Source organism: Anas platyrhynchos, chromosome 3 (genome assembly GCF_047663525.1).
Source record: "Anas platyrhynchos isolate ZD024472 breed Pekin duck chromosome 3, IASCAAS_PekinDuck_T2T, whole genome shotgun sequence".
Taxonomy (NCBI): domain Eukaryota; kingdom Metazoa; phylum Chordata; class Aves; order Anseriformes; family Anatidae; genus Anas; species Anas platyrhynchos.
This window is the reverse complement of record NC_092589.1, coordinates 114,415,701-114,436,856: the sequence shown is the minus strand read 5'-3', so window position 1 is coordinate 114,436,856 and position 21,156 is coordinate 114,415,701. Positions and strand designations below refer to the sequence as shown.

The 21,156-nt window shown below is 41.6% G+C and overlaps 2 protein-coding genes and 1 long non-coding RNA gene across 5 annotated transcripts in view; 2 read left to right on the top strand and 1 right to left on the bottom strand.

The window, feature by feature from the left end:
• Positions 1-1,847, top strand: part of CD2AP (CD2 associated protein) — a 73,934-nt gene extending 72,087 nt beyond the window's left edge. For both annotated transcript variants that reach the window (XM_027455325.3, XM_013093411.5), the window contains one exon: positions 837-1,847. In XM_027455325.3, the coding sequence (XP_027311126.1) occupies positions 837-878 (42 nt within the window). In that variant the 3' untranslated portion in view covers positions 879-1,847. The remainder of the gene's footprint in view (positions 1-836) is intronic.
• Positions 1,848-2,001: 154 nt separating this feature from the next.
• On the top strand, positions 2,002-16,730 carry LOC101803951 (adhesion G protein-coupled receptor F4). 2 transcript variants are annotated; one of them, XM_072036525.1, is made up of 9 exons: positions 2,002-5,421; positions 7,808-7,909; positions 9,305-9,341; positions 9,485-9,645; positions 10,266-10,556; positions 11,312-12,676; positions 13,368-13,409; positions 13,509-13,568; positions 15,751-16,730. In XM_072036525.1, exons 2-9 carry the CDS (start codon positions 7,832-7,834, stop codon positions 15,754-15,756), a joined length of 2,040 nt encoding a protein of 679 aa, XP_071892626.1. In that variant the 5' UTR covers positions 2,002-5,421; positions 7,808-7,831; the 3' UTR covers positions 15,757-16,730. The 2 variants fall into 2 exon arrangements, 1 of the variants encoding a protein (XP_071892626.1); XR_003496629.3 differs by having other exon boundaries at positions 11,312-13,409.
• A 1,572-nt stretch (positions 16,731-18,302) lies between these two features.
• LOC140002043 (uncharacterized) lies at positions 18,303-19,676 on the bottom strand. Its single transcript, XR_011807899.1, has 2 exons — positions 19,387-19,676; positions 18,303-18,921 (listed from the first exon to the last, which is right to left on the bottom strand). It is a non-coding gene; the product is annotated as an uncharacterized lncRNA (long non-coding RNA).
• Between the last annotated feature and the right edge of the window lie 1,480 nt (positions 19,677-21,156).

Sequence of the window (21,156 nt, the reverse complement as noted above, 5' to 3'; positions counted from 1 at the left end):
ATGTCAGTCTAGTGTTGTTAGATTCTGTATTGTACCAGAAATATGTCACAACTGGATTTACTCCAAGAGAGATGATGAATAGTTTGCTTTTGTGGATTTTAAAGGACAAATTTAGTTTTTGTAATCAAAAGAAAAATAGGAAGAAAGTCATCTTTCTTTAATTCTCTATTACTTGTCTAAATAGAGTCAAAAAGAATAGAGCGCATCTGAAGAATTCCCCTTCATGATGAATGCCAGCCCCTTAGTTTCTTCATGAAGGCTGCCTGCATTATTGTATAATGCTGTTAAGTGGTTAATAAGTTGAACTCATTATAGAAAAATATTCCAGTTGGATACAAAAGTGCATTATATTTGTTAAAAAGTACTTTTTACTGACTTTAAAGCTGCTTTAAAAACTTGAGAAGAACTGGCAAGTTCTCTTTTTAAGGCATCTCTAAAGCAATCTATGAAGTTGCCTGGAATATGTGCTGGGAATGAAAAGGTACCAACTTCCTAGTATCTTCTAAATTCATTTGAAGAAATAAAGATTAACCATGTCATCATATTTTGCATGAAGGCTGCCTCAGGAAGTCAGTCTGAGATGATGCATTGTTATGCAGAGACTTGTTAAACAATTTCTCAACTCAGTTTTGTTAAATGACTATTCAGAGTGAGATTATCCAATAAATTCTTGTTTGTTAAGCAACATAATATAAAATCAGCTGTAAATATTAAGCTGTCAAATGCTTCCATTTTGTTTGCTTAAACATTTGAGATTTCAAGGTTATTTTGGTGAAAGCTCTGGAAACTTTAGGTTATTGCTACTCTACTGACTTTTCAAAATATCTGTTTTCCAGGCTGAAATAGAAAAATTGAAGAAATCAGTGATGTCTACATGAGACACCCATGGACTTGCTATCTTTAACTTGCCAGGAATTCAAGCTGAACACAAGCAGAACTGACTCTTATTTTGTAATAATGGATGCTGGTGTTCTACAGTCTTAAAGAAAAATATAGTAAAGAGGAATATAGTCTTTTATTCAGAGATAAGAAAACAAAAGAGAATAATGGTGTAATTTTTTTGCCAATATAAAAGAGGCCTTATTTCTTACTGTGCTGGAATTGCAGACCTTTATTTTTTGGTTTGCTTGAAAATACTACTGAATCTGTATAAAAAGGAGAGGGAATTCTTAATAGATTTTTATTGAATACCTGTAGCTTAATTTTTAAAGAGATCTATACTATAAATAGGGTGATCTATCTTTACAAGTAATCTGTAAAATAATCTATTGGGAGGGACGGAATAGCTGTATCGTAATTGTAGTCACTATTTTTCCCCTACATGCAAAAAGGGAATATTTGTATATTTTTTAATTTTGGCAGTCTTACCCAGGGTTATGCTGTTGTGCCTGTCTGCAGTGAGAATATTAATAATATGCTGTTTATAAGTTGAGCAATGAGATAGGAATTTGTTAATGCAATGAATCGGATGACACACCTATGCATTGTAGTAAGAACGGATGACCTAATCAGAGTAGTTTTGCAGAACATTTTGTCACTTGCACTATTGGATTAAAAAGGGATTTAGGACTGCATCACAAAGTTACAACAAAAGTAACTTTTAATACTACAAAATGCAAGAAATACAGAAACAAGGCTAGAATCCAGTCTTAACAGAACCTGTTGTGCCTAAAATACTACAGCACACAATGTGAAAAAGTAAACCTTAACTCACAATGTCTGTGCTTGTGTGTATCTAAACTGAAGTCATCAGTCTTTCTAGCGGTTAAGTATGCATTTTGATCTGTTATTACAGTAGTCAGTTTTTGTTTATAATATGGCTCAAAATAAATCACTTTGGAACTTTACTACTCTCAAAATGTCTCAATATTTATATATTTATGCCATAAACCTTCTCAGTGTATTGTGTACTTCTAAATTTAATTACATCTTTGTATTTAACGAGTGATTGGAACGATTGCTTTGACAGCACTGTGCTGGCATCCAAGACAGCATCTTTCACTTTTTTTTTTAATAGAAAATGGTTGAAATCTTGTGGACTGCCATTATCTTTAACCCCTGAGCTCAACACTGTGCACCAGAATAATATACAGATAATATTCAAAGTTGTGGGAGACAATTATATGTATTGCTCTATTCACTTGATAAAAAATGAAAAACAATTTTAAAAAGCCAATCAAATGTGTTACTTCTGTTAGTAACAATCTTATCTCCTTTTGGTCTACTGAAATTTAAATGACAAAAACATACCATATTAGTAGACAACTTAACCAATAAGAGAAATAATTAAGTTTCTATTCATGGGAATAGCCATAAATACAGTAATTATTTACTATGTCACTTGAGCAAGAGATACGGAAGTGAGATATATTCTTGAGAATATGCTTTCTCAACAGTTGATGCATCATAAAAAAACAAACATCAAAAATTCAATTGGATTCTGTTTCTTGGTTGCTGATCAAATTTTCTGTAAAATTTGATTAATATACTATGCAGGTATTAGGTAATATTTTCTAGTCATATCGCTAATAAGCTGATTTGATATTAATGCTTTTAACTTTTAATTGCCTAGATGCATCACAAATGAAGACTTGAGCCAGATCTTTATATTGAGGAGTAATGTGCAGTAGTGCTTCTTGTCAGACACTAAGCTCGTACTTAGAATTCATACCTCTAAGTCAGATGATGAAGAGCAAGAGTTGAGCCTAATGGAATAGCAAATTTTATTATACAAGCTCTTCATCATGATTAGAGCATGAAACAAACCTTGTAATGGATTGCTCTACAGAAATAGTCTGCATATAAGCTTGTAGCAGACAAACAGAACAAGACAATCAGTTAAAATCACAAATGAAAGGTGTTAATTATTTAATGGCCTTTGTTCGCTATAGCAATAAATGACCCAAGTGCAATGACTTGATTTAATAAAACCCTATTTTAAAAGTCGCTGCTATGAGTGTTTTTAGCCATAAAGAAGTTGCCCTAATAAATGTCTGTCTTGTCTTCAGCTAGTGTTACATACTAGAGTGGATGAGAAGAGAGTAATGGTTTTGAAGACATTCCATAGTACAAGTTCCTAAAAGCAGTATGCTTCTCTGACTTGTTTACTGGTGCTGTAAAATGACGCATGCTATCCAAACTCAGTAAATAAAATAATTTAAAACTGTTGAAATGTCTTCTGGGTTATGTTCAGAAATGTTGTATATGCCATAAAAAAAAAAAAAAACACAAACAAAAACAAACAAAAAAAAAACACTTTGCAGGAGGAGATTGGGTGAAAAACAAATGTATTATTCATATAGCTCACCACTGGAGACTTTCATCTTTCATATTTGAATTTACTCAGTAGGATACTCTGGTTCCTAACTTACAGGGTAGTTATCCCAACAGCTGAAAATCTTACTGCTGGTGTTTTTTTTTTTTTTAATTGTGACTGGAAGCCTCAACTTTTTTAGTAACTCTTGTTCCTTTCTTTTTTCATTTTTTTTTGTTGGTCCAAATTGACCTTTCTGTGTATCTTAAGTTTATTTTAAAGATCCTGATGCCGCCCAGTAATATGTGTGCTTGAATCACTCTTAAATACATAGTGAAGAACTGAAGACTGAGATTACAACATTTAAAAAGGGTATGGATGAAGGAAAAAGGCAAATGAAGAACAGAACAACAGAAGAGCATTTTAAAAATGCAATATTTTATTCAATTTTCATATTCTCCAGAAAGCTTTTGTCTGCATACAAAGTACAGTTTTGGAAAAATAAAACTTACACATCTCTTCATCTCTCTCAGCTCTTTCAGACAGAAATGATGAAAACAGGTTTTTGAAGCTGCCTTGTCTGTTACTGAAATTCTTTAAGACGTTCCTGATTGCTTTCTCAGAGCAGTGTCAAAACAGCTGCTCATGTATCTTGGGAAATTGGATTTTGCAAGAGCCGAAAAGACAAACCACTCCCTTTGGGATGCCCAGGGACATACCTCCCATCTTGAAAATCCAAACAGCCTGAACCAACTTGTGAAGCACGAGACTGATGCTGCTCATTCAATGTCTGGAGCAGTTATCCTGGTTATGGGAAGTCATGATCTGAGTGTCTTTCTAAGCCCCAAGGAGCACAGATCTACACCTCTTTGTTTCTGAGAGAAGTGTGTGTGTATCTGTGCTGAAATGTCCTCTGAAGGATACGAAGGCTGACAGTTGTTTAGGTTAGGGGGGGGGGTTGAGAATGGAGGGGGGGGTATTCATTTGTCATCACAGCAAATGTTCTGTGTGTGCGTAGAACAACAACTCCATGTACTAATAAAAATGGTCTTTTAAAATTTCTGTCCATACTTTGGCATGATCTGATATTCACCCCTTTATTCACGTGAGCTAAGGAGCCACTTTTAATTCTTCTCTACCTGGTACTGTATTGAATGCAAATCATTTAACCTCCCCAGGTCGGTGATGTTGGCTGTTTAATTGTGCTTGGCTTAATTCCCGCTTGATACCGATGTGAGATGCGATGCTGTCTGTATCAAAACAGCACGGTAAATCATGCGTACCTCTGGGCTAAAATGAGATCTGTCTTGTGGCTGATGATTGGCTTAAGTTGTGGTTGCAAACAAAATGACTTGGAAGCCCTATAGATTCAAAACAAACATATTACAGGATTGTAGAACTTTTTCTTTGATCAAAGTTCATCTGAAACAGTCTTGTGGATAGAGCAGTGGGAATTGGTCTTCTGTTATGAGAAACTGCATGCTGTATGTTACTGGCTCCTGCAATCCTCAGAAAAGCAGGAATGATGGTGAGCCAACGTTAAAAAAACTGACATTGAACACGGCACAAGCTTCAGCAGGCAACTGTAGCCCCTTTTCTGTGCAGTTCATAAGGAAAATATCACTTGGTCACAGAGCTTTTTAGCTGCAGAGGGTATTATCAGTAGTGTCATTTTTGATTTATGAAGCATGATGCGTTAACTTGACTAAGTTTTGATTGTAAATTCTTTTCGTCTTTGAAGACTGAAGATCTGAAGACCTGTTAAATACAGCAGAGCAGACGGTGCCTCCTCCACGAGGGTGGAAGGTGCAAACCACACGGGCATGACTCACTCGTGAGGATTCCCGACCAAGGTGGCAATCCAGCAGTTTTGTGGGCGTGTTTGCAACTTGTTTTGGCATTTTTCAGTGCAATGCCTTTATCATCATCTGCAGGTTCCTCGCTGTTGATCCAGTCAGACAAGAAAAAAAGGCAGGCTGATGCCAAAGGTTATTTCCTCATGGGAAAACTGAATGAATCAGAGCACAGAAGCAAGGCTGGGTAAGACCATAATAGCGAGACTGGGGCAAGATGGCAGCAGATGAGTGGTTGGATGCTAACCCGTCATATCTGGAGGATCTTTGGCTCTGTTAATTTTGCTTACAGTTTAACCCAGACTTCCGAAAACAGTGAGTACCATCACGAAACATTTTTGCCAGGACTGTTTGAAAATTATCAGTGAGGGAACTGAAGTCATCTGCGAAATCAGATGACTAAACTAAATCTAACTGCTTTAAGCTATTTTTACTTTGTGCTTGTTTGCTCAGTTTTATACTTGCTCTTTATGTCTGTGGAAGTAATTAGACATCTTAATTAACCTCTGCTTTTTGCTTGGAGTTTTGTAATTGGTCTCCAGTCACAATGTTGTCAGTTCTCAGAAAAATTCAGATTTTCGTAGGAAGTTATTGTAAAGATCCCTCTCCTTGTGCAGCTTGCTTTACTTATATTCACCTTTTCTGTAACCTTTAAAAAAGTAATTAATACCAATCAATTAAGCCTTTGTATAAATAAGGGCCTCAATTTTTTTCCTGAAATGATCACGTTGAGGACTCTTGCTGTAGCCTTTTTATCTTACTGTGTAGCAGTTAGCTGTATGAGTGATCATATGGTTGTTTGTGAACTGCTTGGATTTTAAGCTAAACATGTAGGCATTCAAGCCCTAAATAAATAATTCAGTTCCATAACTAAGGATTTTTTTCTTCTTCAGATACTACATATATGTAGCACAAGTTTGCAGTGAAAGTTTGGGGGAATAAAATTGTGTAGCTGAATAGAAAAGCCCAATGTAAACTTTCTTTTTGCACAATATGTGCTTAGAATTTCTGTGCTGGATACCTATTCCTATAAAGGAATGGGTATCTCTAGTTCTGCTTCTGGGGTAGCAGAGGGGGGAAAGCTGTAACCTAAGGTGATGGAAAACCCTTTGGCCAGAAACCTTGGATCCACCAGTTTGAGGGTGTAGTTCCCACTGTTGTTGCTTCTTGGGTGCTTTTGTAGCTGTGCTTGTGCAAGGTCAGACTGCCTTGCAATAAGTCCTTGGACACAGAGTAAGGATGGAAAGTTTTGTAGGGCTCTGTAGAACTCTTCCATTGTAAAGTAGCAGAAATCAGAGATAAGGACTTCATAAACTGGTTATCTTAAATTTGAATTGCTCCTTAAATAGATTATCAGATTATCGATTTACCTTTTTTTTTTTTTTTTTTTTTTTTTACTATTTTAAGAGTTTTTTCCTCTCCTTTAACCATTGTCCAGTCATTCATTCCTCGCTCCTCTTTTCCTTCTGCTGGGACCTTTGCCCTCCTGGGGTGCTATGACCAAATGAAATTAGTTGGAGGAGGAGGTGCAACATCTGGTGACCATCTCCTAAGCTGGGCAGGAGACACCTGCAAGTCTATATACTTTTAATATTAGCTTCTATAAAAGTGTATCCATATTCTTTCCCAAAATCGACTGACTTCTTGCTGTATTACTTGCTTTAAATTTCTCTTGCTGCGTAGTAGTAACCGTGGCATGTTCTTGCAGTGCTGAGGCTGGGTAGTTTCCATGATGAGTCAAGCAATGCGACTGAACGAGATTTGTGTTTCACCGGTAACACGGCTCATTATCTCGATGAGCCTCAGATACCTGGAGCTGTCCCAGGCTGTTACCTCACCTAGAGGTAACAGCCCTAGGTGGAGTTACATCAGTGGATAAATACAAAGTGGATATGAATTAATAATGGAACATGACGAGGTCAAGGATTCCCAAATGTGAAATGGAATTCAGGCTAAGAGCATACAATGAATATCATTTAATGACTGCAGAAATTGGAAAAGAAGTTGGTACAATCCTTTACCTAATATCTTTAGGTGCTTCCTGGTCATCTCCTGTTTCTCAGCAGTGTTGACCCGAGTCTTGTCATTCACTTTTTTTTATCAGTTTTGGTCCGTAGAAGGGCTAACAGTTGCTAGTGTTAAACCTAACTTTAAAACTGTTCAATATATATTTCAACGTCCTATGATGTTGATGATAAAGGCTGGGTGCTCTGGCAGGGCTGGCTGCCACCTCTGGACAGTTTGCCATGTGCTGAATCAAAGGTAGTGCCTGCTGAAGGCAGCATCTGCTCTCAGCTCTTATAATTGAGTATCTGAGCCCCAAGAGCCCAAGTTGTCCATCTCACATGGCAATTTTCATCAGGGACTGCCTGAGGAGAGTAGCAAAAGTTAAACCTTGTGGAGATGAGGTTGTGTGAAATCGCTTCATAAGGCACCCACAGACTGAAATGCTTTAAGCTCTTCACCTTGCAGTTTACAGTAAATTATTAATGCAGTAACTTCTAATATTGAGCAGGTTGGTTGTTTTATTTAAAAGTGCACAAATCATTTTCAGTAAAAAGTTGATAAATGTCTGAAAATCGCTTTGCATGCCCAGTGAGGACAGTGTTTGGAATGGGTTTAGCTGCTCACTTACTAGCAACTGGACAATGTTCAAGAGGAGAAAACAGATGATGTCATCTTCAACATGTTTTTCTTTCAGGAGAAAGGCAGTAAATGCGTGGTGATGGATGCGAGGGTGGCCCACTGCCTGCTCCTTTGGGCTATGCACTTCTTCCCGGTTGCACCACGCATTGCTCCCAGGGTGAGTTGGTGAGCAAAGCTGAACCTTGCGTCCCTGAGAGGCCGTGGACTCCAGAGTTTTCTGGCACAGAAGCCAGCAACATTTGATTTTAATGGGTTTGGGGAACTGCCAGTTCACTCGAGTTCATTCAGAATTCAGTTTTACCTACTAGTGAAAGGAAAAGGTCTCTTCTTTCATATCAGGACTGCTACAGCTCATATTTATCACGGAATCACAGAATTGTCTAGGTTGGAAGAGACGTCAAGATCATCGAGTCCAACCTCTGACCTAACAAAGGTTATCTTATTTATCACCAGAATTCCCATGGATCTACTAGGCACTCTGGATAATGCATCCAGAATTGTTCTGGTCTGGTTGTACTGTGCTTATTCAAAGTAGATCTGAGCCAGAGAGATACAAATCTCTTCCAAGGATTTATGATGGAAACATGAAATATGTTCGTCTCCACTTTTTTTCTTTTTTTTTTTTTTTATGGCTTTTTCTTTCCGTACAGCCACTTGTAGGCAATGAATATGGTTTTTGCTTTGGGACCTCAAAGCATGAGATGACAAGAGATGCCTTTCCCTGAGGACTAGAGGCTGCAAGGTCTTGCAGAGCTCTCTTGGTAAAAGTTCCTCACTGGCTTTCAGGGTTGCAAGGAAGAGGTGCCTGCAGTGAGAGAATTAGTCAAATCAGTAGGTCTGGGAGGAAAACTTTACACTATTCAATACACTCAATGTGCCAAGCAGCCCCCTGCACAACTCTGAGACTGTTAAAAGCTGCTATTCAGCCTACTCGACCCAGCAATAGCAGTGTGATTTCTAATGCATTGCCAGCCAAGCTTTGTTTCCAGAGTTTGACTGATGGCAGATAAGCCATTTGACCAAGTGAAAGCCATGTGTGAGCAGTTGCTCTGGATTGAGTCTGCCTGTACAACACGCAGTCCCAGCAAGTGTCCTTCAGCTGAGCATGGCACATCTGCCTCGGTGTTGCTCTCCAGTCAGGACTGGAACAAAGAGGCTTTGTTGGTGGTGTTCTGTACAGCTGTAGCTGCGTCTCATGGCAAAAATCACACAGATCCTTGTACATCAGTGTGAGAATACTGGAGACCTTAAGACTAATATGGGCTTTTTGACTCAGAGATAACTACTGGAGGCATGTATGATCCTGTCCCCTAGCTCAATATTGTCACTTTAGTAGTACAACTGTGAAGGCTTCACATAGAGACAAAACATTAGTAGAAAGTTCTGAATTGTTCTGTATGGGTCATAAACACTCTATTTTGTACCTTAAAAAGTCTTCTGCACCTCAGAAGGACTATTTTGCCCTTGAAGTCACCTTTCTAGTTTGTTCCAGGTAGTCATCTTTTATTTATTTTCACAGTCAATATACATTCCACTTTACCTTATTTTTCAGGTCCTCAGCAAGGAATCAAAGACTGGTAATCTGCAAGGTACAGTGAATAGCTACATGTCTTCTAATTTTTTTTTTGAAATGTTATCCATTATCAGTATTTATACCCCCAAATACTCACCTCATGTATTGTACTATGCTGTCTTGCACATTAGAACAGTATTTACTCGATTTGTTTTCCAGATGGGTGTATAAATCTGATTCCCTGTGAACATAGTGGAGCTATTTGTATTCAGCCTTGTTCTCCCTCCTTCCATGGAGAGATGAGTTTTGTCTGCAAAGACAGAAAGTGGCAAATGTTCATAGATGCCTGTGCAAATCTGGATGTTCAGTCACTTTTTCAGGTAATGCAACCATTATGCATATACTTTCCCCTATGGTCATAATTTGTTGGGAAGACACATTCCCCTCCCACCCTAACTTTAAATTTTGAGCAAAGGGAAGAAAATGGAATCCTAGAAACCAAATTACTGTGCAGCTTTGACTTCATCTTAAATTAAGTAATTGGAATTTCCCAAATTCACTTCCTATGTTGAAACAGTTCGGAAATGAACTTGTCTTCTTCACTTGGTTAATGTTTTTCACACAGATCTAAACCAAGACAACGATACTCTAGGATGAACCTGAGAGAACAGCTGTACAAAAGCTCTTTTAAACTCTAATTACTACAAAGGTCTGTAATAATTAGATGATTTGTAGTAAATTCTTCCCCAACTACAAAATAAAAAACTGTTTTTTTTTTCCAAGTCACTTGAAGAGTAAGGCAATATATTCAGTTCTTGCTTCCCCCTCCAAATGTGTTGTGCAAGCAAGAAATTTTTCTCAGTGAAGCCTTGGTTCTGGGTTTCAGGCCTTCCAGCATGTTAATTACACACCCCAGCACTGGACAATTTTGCAGGTTGTAGCAGTACCATCATTTTGATTCTGTTTGTTAATTCTGCAAAATTTATTTTTCTCTCTCCAGAGGATTTCTGAACGTGAACCTCTTCCAAGTTCTGGAGGCCACATTGGTGTTGCTGGAGGACACCTGCCCTTTGTAGGAGCAGGAAGGCCAGTGCACGGGAAGCCAGAAAATGAAGCAAAACATTTTGGTGCTGATGACCATGGGAATAGTAACTGCCAAGCTGATTTTTCATGCATCATCCCAGATATCCTGTCCTCACCAGCAATTCCAGGAAACATTGCTGATATAGTGGAATTGCTAAAGAATATCTCCCTGATGTTGTCAGAAAACGTCAATAGAGAAAAAATGCAGGTATTTATTTCTATGGGCTTGAAGAGTTGGATCTGAGCTTGCCAGAGCAGCCATGCAGTTTCTTGCTTTGCCAGGGACTCTCCAATGAAGTGGTAGCTGCAAGCCACACAGAGATCACCTGGAACGAGTTCCCAAAGTGGGGGGTGTTGTGCTGTCAGAGAAACTGTTTGACCTATTCACGTATGGCAGAAATCCTGCAGTTCCCATTGGTGGAATTTGTTTCCTTTAAAAGCAAATGTTTGCAGCATTTATAGACTTGGGAGAACACTACAAGGAAGACTTCATTTTTAAAGTATTACATGGCAGAAAAGGCAGTGTTGGATATGCTGATCACAATTGTGTTTTCACATGTCGCATGATAAAAACTGAAATTGTTCCCTGATGAACTCAGAAATCAGAGAGGTGGAGGAAGAATTGTGCAGAGGGAGATGTAAACAGAGGGTGCACATTGCAGGTCAAAGTCTGAAACAGAACTGGTGTCATATTTATTTTTATTTTTTTTTTAATTTATACTGTTCTTCCCAGTACCTTTTGAGCTTTGATGTGAAGAGGACAGTACAATTCTGTTGGTGACTCATGCCAGTGAGATGTTTGGGTTTGACTGAGATGGGTCATGTGAACCTGTTTATTGACAAAGAAGTATATTGACTTTATAGAAACTAACCTTGAGTTTAAATTAGCTTTTTTTTTTTTTTTTTCTTGGAGACTGATTTATTTTAACATAAAAAATAACTTATTTTTCTTCTTTGTTTCAGAGTTACAGCAGGATAGCAAACCATATTCTGAACAGCTCCATCATTTCCAACTGGGCTTTTGTCAGGGACAAAAATGCCAGTTCAACGTTACTGGACTCAGTGAACTTATTTGCTGGGAATCTTCTTCTAAGGAATGGGTCGGAAAATATACAGGAACACTTCATCTCTACTAAAGGCTACAGCATATATAAGAATACTTCAGGGAAGAGCTTTGATTTTTCTATGGAGTTGAATAAGACAAGAAACATAAGTGGGCGCGTGGTCATTCCAGAAGAAGAACTTTTGAAATTACCCAGGACTTCTAAAGCAATCAGCATTGCATTTCCCACTCTTGGAGCTATTATAGAAACCAGCCACTTGGACCCTGTTTTTGTGAACGGAATGGTTTTATCTGTGTCTCTTCCAGAAGAGCTTCAGCATATTTTGCTTACTTTTGAAAAAGTGAATAAACTGGAGAACATCAAGGCTCAGTGCGTTGGATGGCACTCTGCTGAGAGGAGATGGGATAGCAAGGCATGCAAAATGAAGTCAGACAACATCAGCAGTGTTGTTTGTATGTGCAAGCACCACCGCCGGACGTTCAAATCCTTTTCCATTTTGATGTCCCCCACCATGCTGCGAAACGTGGTGTTGGATTACATTACATGTGTGGGGTTAGGCCTTTCTATTTTCAGCCTGGTTCTGTGCCTTACCATCGAGACTGTCGTCTGGCATCATGTTACAAAAACCAAGATAACCTACATGCGCCATTTTTGTTTGGTGAACATAGCTACGTCACTTCTCATTGCTGATATTTTATTCATTGTAGCAGCTATTGTGCACAACACAGCCCTAAACTACCGGCTGTGTGTGGCAGCCACGTTTTTCCTTCACTTTTTCTATCTTGCCTTGTTTTTTTGGATGTTTACCCTTGGTCTCTTGATTCTCTATGGATTGTTACTAGTTTTTTTTAAGATAACAAGATCTGCGTTCATAGCTGCAGCATTCTCTATTGGATATGGATGTCCATTAGTCATATCTATCCTCACTGTTGCTATTACTGAACCTAAAAATGGATATTTAAGGAGTGGAGCCTGCTGGCTTAACTGGTATGAGACGAAAGCCCTTTTGGCCTTTGTTGTACCTGCTCTGAGCATCATTGTTGTCAATTTGGCAGTGGTGGTAGTGGTTGTGGTGAAGATGGGAAGACCCTCTATTGGAGATGGCTGCAAGTCACAAGATTTGAGCAACATGATCCGAATTAGCAAAAACATTGCCCTTTTGACACCTCTTCTGGGCCTCACCTGGGGGTTTGGATTAGCAACAATCATTGATAGTCGCTCTCTGGCATTCCATGTTACATTCGCACTACTAAATGCCTTCCAGGTAAACCCAGCAAATCTAGGTGTAGTGCCTTCTCAAACTTTGACCTTGGGAAAAGGTAGCAGATCGAAGAGGGGCTGGCAGCATGTGCTGTGCTTGAAAAGCAGGCTATCCTTGCATCTTATCTATTTAACGCAGTAGCTGCACTAGATATTCTGCGTTGACATGGATGGAGATGGGCACTAGAAAAAACCAGTTGGTAGAAAGTCTAATGAAGAACTAAGAAGAAGAATTTATATTAAAATACATGGGATAATGTCAAGTAACTGCAAAGATATCTAATCCATATCACCCAACAAATACCCAGAAAATCTTACTTGCCATTAAGGATGATTTCGTTTAATTCACCAGTGTCAAAGTCCAATGTTACCTGACATACCATTGTATATCCATACTGCCTTAGTTCTTCTTGGCTAATGCTGCTATTAAGTATGTTGAAAGAATTCTGGTATGTAACCCATCAGTCCAGTTTGTAATGAGAATGAACATGAATTGTGTATCCATTCTTGGCATTCCTGGATAGTCCATGTGACCTGGGTAGGTAAACTCATTTGGGGCATTGCTGTTACTGTCACAGGTGATGAGATGTTTTACACTGATAAAAGCATTATTTTATCTATGCTAGAAGAAATATTTAAGAAACTTCATGTGGTTATGGTGTTTTGTAACTGTTTTTTATCTCCAATTTTTTTAGGGATTCTTCATCCTATTGTTTGGGACACTTCTGGACAGAAAGGTACTTGGGTCATTTTCACTCTAATCCTGGATTATGTGAATATCTTCTACACTTAGAAACTGTAACCTCTAATTTTGGGGGTCTGTTTTTAATCTACAGACCAGAGAAGCCTTGAAGAAAAACTGCCTTTCATCAAAGCGGAAGTGTAGTCTAGCAAAGGTAATTTTTTTTCACCCCTTAGTGGTCTTATTTAGGATTTATGCCAATTCTAAAAGTAGAATTTATATCACCTGCTCATTTATACATGGAAGGTATTTTGCAGGTAAAGGTATTAAACAGTAGAAGTGGCAATCTGTGACCTCTACATAACCTGCTGTTATTTTTTACAAAATTAAAAGTAGTACTTTGGTTTTCTCTCATCACACGTGCTACCAAAGTGCTTTAGAAAGAGAATATGTATGACTTTTCCCTTCAGTAGAATGGATCTATCTTGAAGTTACTAACTAAGTAAGATACAGAATTAGGAATCCAAAATCCTTATGTAATGACCTGTTTGCTTTCTTCACAAAAATATCTCTATGACAGCATCTCTAGTGTGTCAAGAGGGTTGTTCTGCTTCCAGCTGAATGTCAGTTCAGGAAACCACTCAGAGCTCAGCCAGCATATCTGGTGCTAATTAATGTTGTTAATATCAAGGCAATTTATTTAAAGGAAATGTTTAAATCCAAAGGAAACAAATGTGTTTCAGCAGCTTCCTAAGAAAATGTTGACAGCATAGATGTGTTGACATCATTGAGTTAGTGTTTCCTACCTCTGCTGGAAAACCTTTGTCTGTTGTTAAATAGATACCTTCTGTTATGAAGGCTTTAGAGGCACTAAAGATAATAATTCCTTTATGCTACTAGCATTGCTGGTGTGCTTTGGGTCATTTGGTGTTAGAGAAGCTGATTGTGCAACTTTGGACTTCACTGCATCCTTCCTCTCCAATGTAGTCTTTCCTTGCATCCAGCTTTGCTATTATGTGCTAAGTTTAAATGCAGTGCAGAAGGTCCTCTTTTAAAAAGAAAAAATAAAATAGCCCTGCTAAAGTTAACTATTTCCCTGTCTAACAAGAAAAAGAAGGGAAGTTCCTGATTTGCCATTATTTAATAAGCTCAGATTACAACTCCTGCTTTTCAGTTCTAGGATCCAAATAACAGTGAGGATGTAAATCCTCATACGAGGCTTTAGGTCAAGTTTGAAAGTTAAAATTTCACTCAAGTCACCACCAACAATATTCTGGAAAAAAGAGGTGGAAATAACACTAAACCAGTGTCTGAGCAACACTTTCTAAAGGTGTTACCTCGCTGAGCAGAACTGGTTGTGGAAGCCATAACTGCATTTGGCTAAGCACTTGGTTTGATTCTGTCACTCACTTTGGTGGAAGAGACCACATGTAAATATTTACCATTGCATAACAGAGAGGGGTGGAAAATGTTAGTTACTCACTTGTAAAGTTGTTTGTGAATATGGAGCTTGACTCACCAGAGCTGGAAAAGTTTGTCAAGGTACATTTTTTATTTTTGTCTTCTGAGATGGTTCAGAGAGGGACTACATATCTGGAGTCTTAGTGGTGAATATTTAAAACATCTAGGGCTATGCAGACTCGTGTAGAATCAAAGAATATGGCAAGTTGGAAGGGACCCACAAGGATCATGGAGTCCAGCTCCTGGCTCCGTGCAGGACCACCCAAAACCAGACCCTATATCTGAGAGCATTGTGCCAATGCTTCTTGAACTCCGGCAGATCAGTTGTGTGACCACTGCCCTGTGGAGCCTGTCCCAGTGCCTTACCACCTCTGGGTGCAGAACCTTTCCCTGACCCCCAGCCTGACCCTCCCCTGTCCCAGCTCCATGCCGTCCCCTCGGTTCCTGTCGCTGTCCCCAGGGAGCAGAGCTCAGCGCCTGCCCCTCCGCTCCCCTCTTGAGGGAGCTGCAGGCCGCCATGAGGCCTCCCCTCGGCCTGCTCTGCTCTGGGTTGAACAAACCAAGGCACCTCAGCTGCTCCTCACACATCTTCCCCCCCACACCCTTCACCATCTCTGTAGCCCTCCCTTGGACACTCCCTAATAGCTTTATGTCTTCCTTTTATTGTGGTGCCCTGAACTGTACAAAGTACTCGAGATGAGGCCACACCAGTGCAGACTGAGTTAGTCACTTCCATCAGCCAACTAGCAGTGCTGGGCTTGATGCACCCCAGACTTACTTCAGGTCTTCTAGCTTCTCCTTTCTTTTGGTTCAGATTTAAAGATGACTGTGGTGTTTCTCAGAGGATTTTATGGAAGTAGATTTTAAGTGTTTGAAGTGGAACCTCTACCTATATGGAAGATGTATCTAATCTGAGCTGCTGATTTTTCTCCTAGTCCTAGCAGTGGACAGTTGTCTTCAGTGGATCTGACCAGTGAGAGGACAAGGAGCAACTCTTGCAGAGAAATTCTGGTTTGAGATGAGCCTTAGTGGTGACCAGTTCAGAGTGTGGACAGCACTGTCTTGGAGCATGACCACAGGAAGCATCGTGAAAACCAGAAGAGAAAAGGTCCTGAACCTGCTGTCAGGAGCAAGAAAACCATCAGCGTTGCTGCAACCCTCAGAGGAAGCACAGTGACATGTAAAAGTTGTTTCTCACCGTTGTGAAAACTGCTGTGAGGAGAGTTTGTCCTCATTTGCCATTTCAGTGCTTCAAGTTCTTCCTGTTTTTGTTTTTCCACATCAGTGCAATAAGAAGCTGTACAGCATATGGGACTGTTCTAACATTTGTACATCACATTAAAAATGAAATAACGTTGAGTGTTATCTAGCTATTTTTGTCTGTCCTTGACCACAAATAATTCTATTAGGTGGGCCTAATAGAATTATTAGGTGGGCCTGAGACATCAGATGTCTCTATTCTCAGGCTGAGGGACAGCATAACTGTTTCTGTGTTACAGCTCTGTTCTCCATCTCAGTATCTCTATGTCAGAGGAAATGTAGAAAACACTTTTCTAGTCTTTCAGGAACAGAATTGTCATTCTTTTTCCAGTCCTGCAACAAACGGGCAGATGAAGAAGGAAAAGCCCTCCACAAATAGGGCTTCCCTTCCCTCTTTAGATGTGGGAAAGCAAGCTTTGAATATGATTCAGAGTTGAATCAGGTGTAGATGGAGATCTCCTATATCACTTGCGGTGTACTAACCAAGGAAACAGTTCATCCACAGATGATTGTATATCTGGTTTTATTAGAAAGAAATAAAAGTCCTTGGAAAGAAACCCTTAGTAATGAAGACTTGGATATAAATGTGTTGTCTCTTGTCAGGACAAGTTGATGCTTTCAAATAAATAAAGTTGAAATTTTGTCTTTGTTTCTAGTAAGTGGTCCTTATCTTTCTCTATCAAAAGCTGTAGACAAACACCTTTTATAATTAGCTAATATTACTCAAGCCAAAAATGTCTCTTCCTATTCTGGCTTCTAGAGTTCTTCATATATGTTTGAAATATAGCCAATTTAATCAGTGTACTGCCGGCTTATGTCATCAGCACCCTTTTACTGAAGAAGGATTAAAATATCCTGGCAGATGAACAGTGGGCTGTGGGGCATGTGATAAAATACTATGAAAAACCCACAGCTACTATTGCGGAGAAGCTGGGACAGTGGAGATGGTGATCTGTAGGGCAGAGCCCTGGTCTGGGCTGTGAGAGATGGTTGCTCTTGTCCCCAGGAATCAGTTGCTGCCTTGCATTTTCCACTCCTGTCTTGTCTCTACAAAGACTCATTATAAGAGGCTACCCCTCCTCCCTTTTCTTTTTTTTTTTTTTTTTTTTTTGTTGTTTTGTGTCTGCATGCCTAAGAGCTTTGATTAAATTGAGATAAAATTGGGATCCTGTGTAACATAAATTTAAAAAGACTATTGCCCTCAAAGTCCACTTCTTAGTGTCAAACAGCATCTTCTGTGCTTGACATTTCTCTTCTTGAAGCAATTATAGAGCTTACTCCTTGCCTACCTCCCTTCTTCCCCCCCTGCAAATTGCATGTGTCATAGAGTTGTGCAATATATTTAAAAACACCTCTCTTTCCTGCCAGCTTTCCAGGGCTGCATTTAACTCAGATTTTTGTTGTTTGTTTTGTTTTGTTTTGTTTTGTTTTCCTGTTAACAGTGAAATTTTATTAATGAAACATTGGGATTTTTATGGTACCTGCAAACACAACAGAACTTGCCTCAACTGAACACTTTGCCCTTCCCTCATTTGTACATCCAGGTGTGTGTCAGACCCCAGTTCTTTGTAGCTGTGGATTTGCAGAAGCTGGCACAAACCACAGTATTTTGCCCTGTTTTTTATGATAATTTAGCTAATAAAGAATATCTGGGGTTTTACGGAGAACCAGTTAATGGTACAGGATGAGGGCAAGGACTGGAGATTTATTTTTATACCCCCAAATTAAACTGACCAAGGAAGTTTCATGAATGTTTTTTGAGAGGTGAAAGCTGTAGCTGTCCTCTAAGCATTGTGAAATGGTAATTTTTTTGTAAGTGTTGTGATTGATGGCTAAATTCTAATCCTAGCTAGGGGGGGAAGAAAAATCACTAGAGTTGAAATTCTGTTGTAACAGATTAATGTCAGTGCCAATTATTATGAGATAGACCCATTAATGTGCAGGGGTTTGTTTTGGAACTGTTCCACCAAGCCTGCCAGTGTAATCAGACTTGAAAACCTGAAGTGCTCTTCTTCACCAGTGTGGTGGTTTTACCGTGCTGGGCAGCTAAACCCCACAGCCGCTCTCTCACTCCCCCTCCTTTAGATGAGGAGGGGGAGAAGGAAAGCAAAGAACAACTCACGGGTTGAGACAAGGATAATTTAATTAAAGGGAAATAATAATAACAATTATAATAACAATAATAATAACAATTACATAATGAAAAAAAGAAAAAAGACAAAACCAGAAAAGTATAAGGTCATTTATCGGACGTGGAAGAATTCAATGTGGACCATTCCCGACGCTTCCATTCTGAGGTGGAAGATGACTGGAGTGACAGTCCAGGCCGGGTGACTCCGTGCACGCTGTGGGGTTGGCCGCCGAGGAGCCCTGCGTGCACGAGCCTGCTGGGAGGTGCCATTTGCAGGCCCTGCAGCTGCGTTGGGCTGCACAGGTCCTCTCCTCCCAGCCGAGGGGCCGCGGCTGCTGGGCTGTCCGCGGGAGGTGTAGCGCCGCCGCGGGGATCTGCTGTGCACCCTCTCTCTGCCTCTGCTCCTCCAGCGGCGGGCACGTGAGCCTCCCCTGCGCTCCTCGTGGTCTTGTGGCAGCCTGCGCAGCACCCGCTCAATCCGCTGCCTGCAGAGAGGGCAGGTGCTGTTCCGCCTGCGCCAACGCCGGATGCACCTGTAGCAGAAGCGGTGGGAGCACGGGTCCACATAGGCGGCGTCCGTGATGTTGTCCATGCAGATGGGGCACAGGCTGTCTGCTGCTGCCTCAGCCGACTCCGCCTGCTGCAGCTGGCTGCTGCTGCCCCTCGCAGCAGGGCTGCTCTCCTCCAGGCGTTCCTCAACACCCGACGCCATGTCCTGCCAAGAGAGACGTGCCGACTGGCCGAGTGTGCCTTGCGCTACCAGTGGGAACACAAGGAGAGCCCAAGACCGCGGTGGGAGAGGGGTGGCAAGGGCTTCCCGAGGGGCTCCTGGTGGGCCGAGAAGCAGTGATGGCAGCCTTTGGTGCAGCCTTGGACAAAGGGCCCTGGGCAGGGGGAGCCCGTGCAGCTCATGGTTGAGAGGCTGCATGCAGGGCTTGTCAGGAGCTGGGGCAGGGCAGACACAGGTGAGTGGGGCTGGATGGGATGTGCGTCTGCACCCTGTTGGACGTGTGAGGCAGAAGAGAAGGGAAGCCCTGAAGTCCTCCTCACTTGCCCAGTGCTCAAGCCCAAGGTGGGCTCTGGCATCCTGTCAGCAAGCGCTGGGGAAAGAGCTGGCTTGCCTAGGACCTCGGAGTCCCAAGGCTCCATCCCAAACAAAGCCAGAGTTAGCCCAGTGTACCTGAAGGAGGTGCTCAGAAAAGGCACAGCAATGCACTGGGAGCCTTCAGCACTGCTCACAGCCCCAGCACACTCTTCGTGTCCACAGCCACGGGACAGCCACTCAGTGGGAGCCTCAGCACCCCACAGCCAGGCAGCAGGGACAGCAGCACTGGCAGGGGGCTGCCTTGGCTCAGCGTCTCGAGCTGTCGCTCTCCGCAAAGCCAACACTTGGCCAGCACAACCACAGTCCTGCTCGAGCCTGCACAACTTGCGTGTGTGCCTGCACGAGCTTCCGACGAAGTGAGCGAGGACAGAGCCTGCGGCCTCTGCAATATACAGAGGTCACACGCAGTCACAATCAGTGCTGGTAACATCACTGGGGTTTCCGTGGCTACCTGTTGAAGTTGCCCAGCAAGGATGGCAAACGCCCCAAAGAGGGAAAGCCTGCCTCACAGGGTATCGCCATCCACTCGGCAACTCTCTCATCGTCAGGCCTCTTGGGTCCTGTGGTGAGAGAGCGGTGCCCCCTGAGCACAAAGGCCCAGCACCGGGCAGGGGAGCAATGCATGCAAGTGAGCACTGCTGACCTCCTCGGTCCCATCAGTGCCCAGATTCAGAGGCCCCTCCGAGGGCTGTCAGAGGAGAAGGACTCAGCTGGGAAAAGCAGAGGGAAAGCCCTTGAGAGGACAGAATGGCTGAGAGTGGAAGGGACCTCTGGAGGTCATCTTGGAAAATGTCCACACTCCAGCCGGCTCCCCTCCAGCAGGCAGCCCAGGACCATGTACTGGGTGGACCTTGAACCCTGCTGAATGTTTGCTAGATGCACGAGGAAGGGAAACTAGAATTCCCACAGTTTTCCACTAGTTGAAAATCTTTCCCTGGGAAGACACAATGCCACTTGTGCAGGCAGAGTGACTCAGAGCAGCAGGCGCATTGCCAGGATGCCCTCTTGCATCTGGCAGGGCTGTGAGCATGGGGAATCACCCCAGATGAGGGCACATGCTGGTGAAGGAGAGATGGTTTGGTCAGGCAGGATCCAGGTACAGCTGCCTGCAGCCTCAAGAGCACAGCTGGGAGCTCAGCACCAGGGGCAGCACCACTGCAGGGCCCCAAATCAGAGAATTTGTTTGGTGAAACTGCAATTTCCACTGTGGAAACGGAAGCTCAGGAACACACACAAGTGATCCCCAACTGTCTGAGATAGGGAAAAATTCCTTTCTGAACCTGCATTTGATTTAGCCCCAATAACATGAGGAAGATGTACAAAGCAGCACTTGGGACAATTTCCTCCATAGCAGGAAACCTGCCTAATGCCTTACTGTGGTGGTTTTACCGTGCTGGGCAGCTAAACCCCACAACCGCTCTCTCACTCCCCCTCCTTTAGATGAGGAGGGGGAGAAGGAAAGCAAAGAACAACTCACGGGATGAGATAAGGATAATTTAAATAAAGGGAAATAATTATAATAATTAAATAAAGACTACCATGAACTAAACAATTTAACTACGGGTAAATAAAAAGGGAAAGGGGAAAAGGGAGGGGAAAAGGGAAAAATAAAAAGAAGGGAGGAAAACAAACCAACAAAATAAATGAAGGCTATATGGTCCTTGAAGCAAGGCCTCAACGCACGCAGCTGGCGTTCGAGAGGAGGACCGACGTTTTTCCAACGAGAGCCCACCCCTCCCCTCTTCTTCCTGTTTCCACCTTTTCTTGCTGAGTGTGACATCACATGGTATGGAATATCCCTTTGGTTGGTTTAGGTCAGCTGCCCTAGTGATGTTTCTCTCCTCA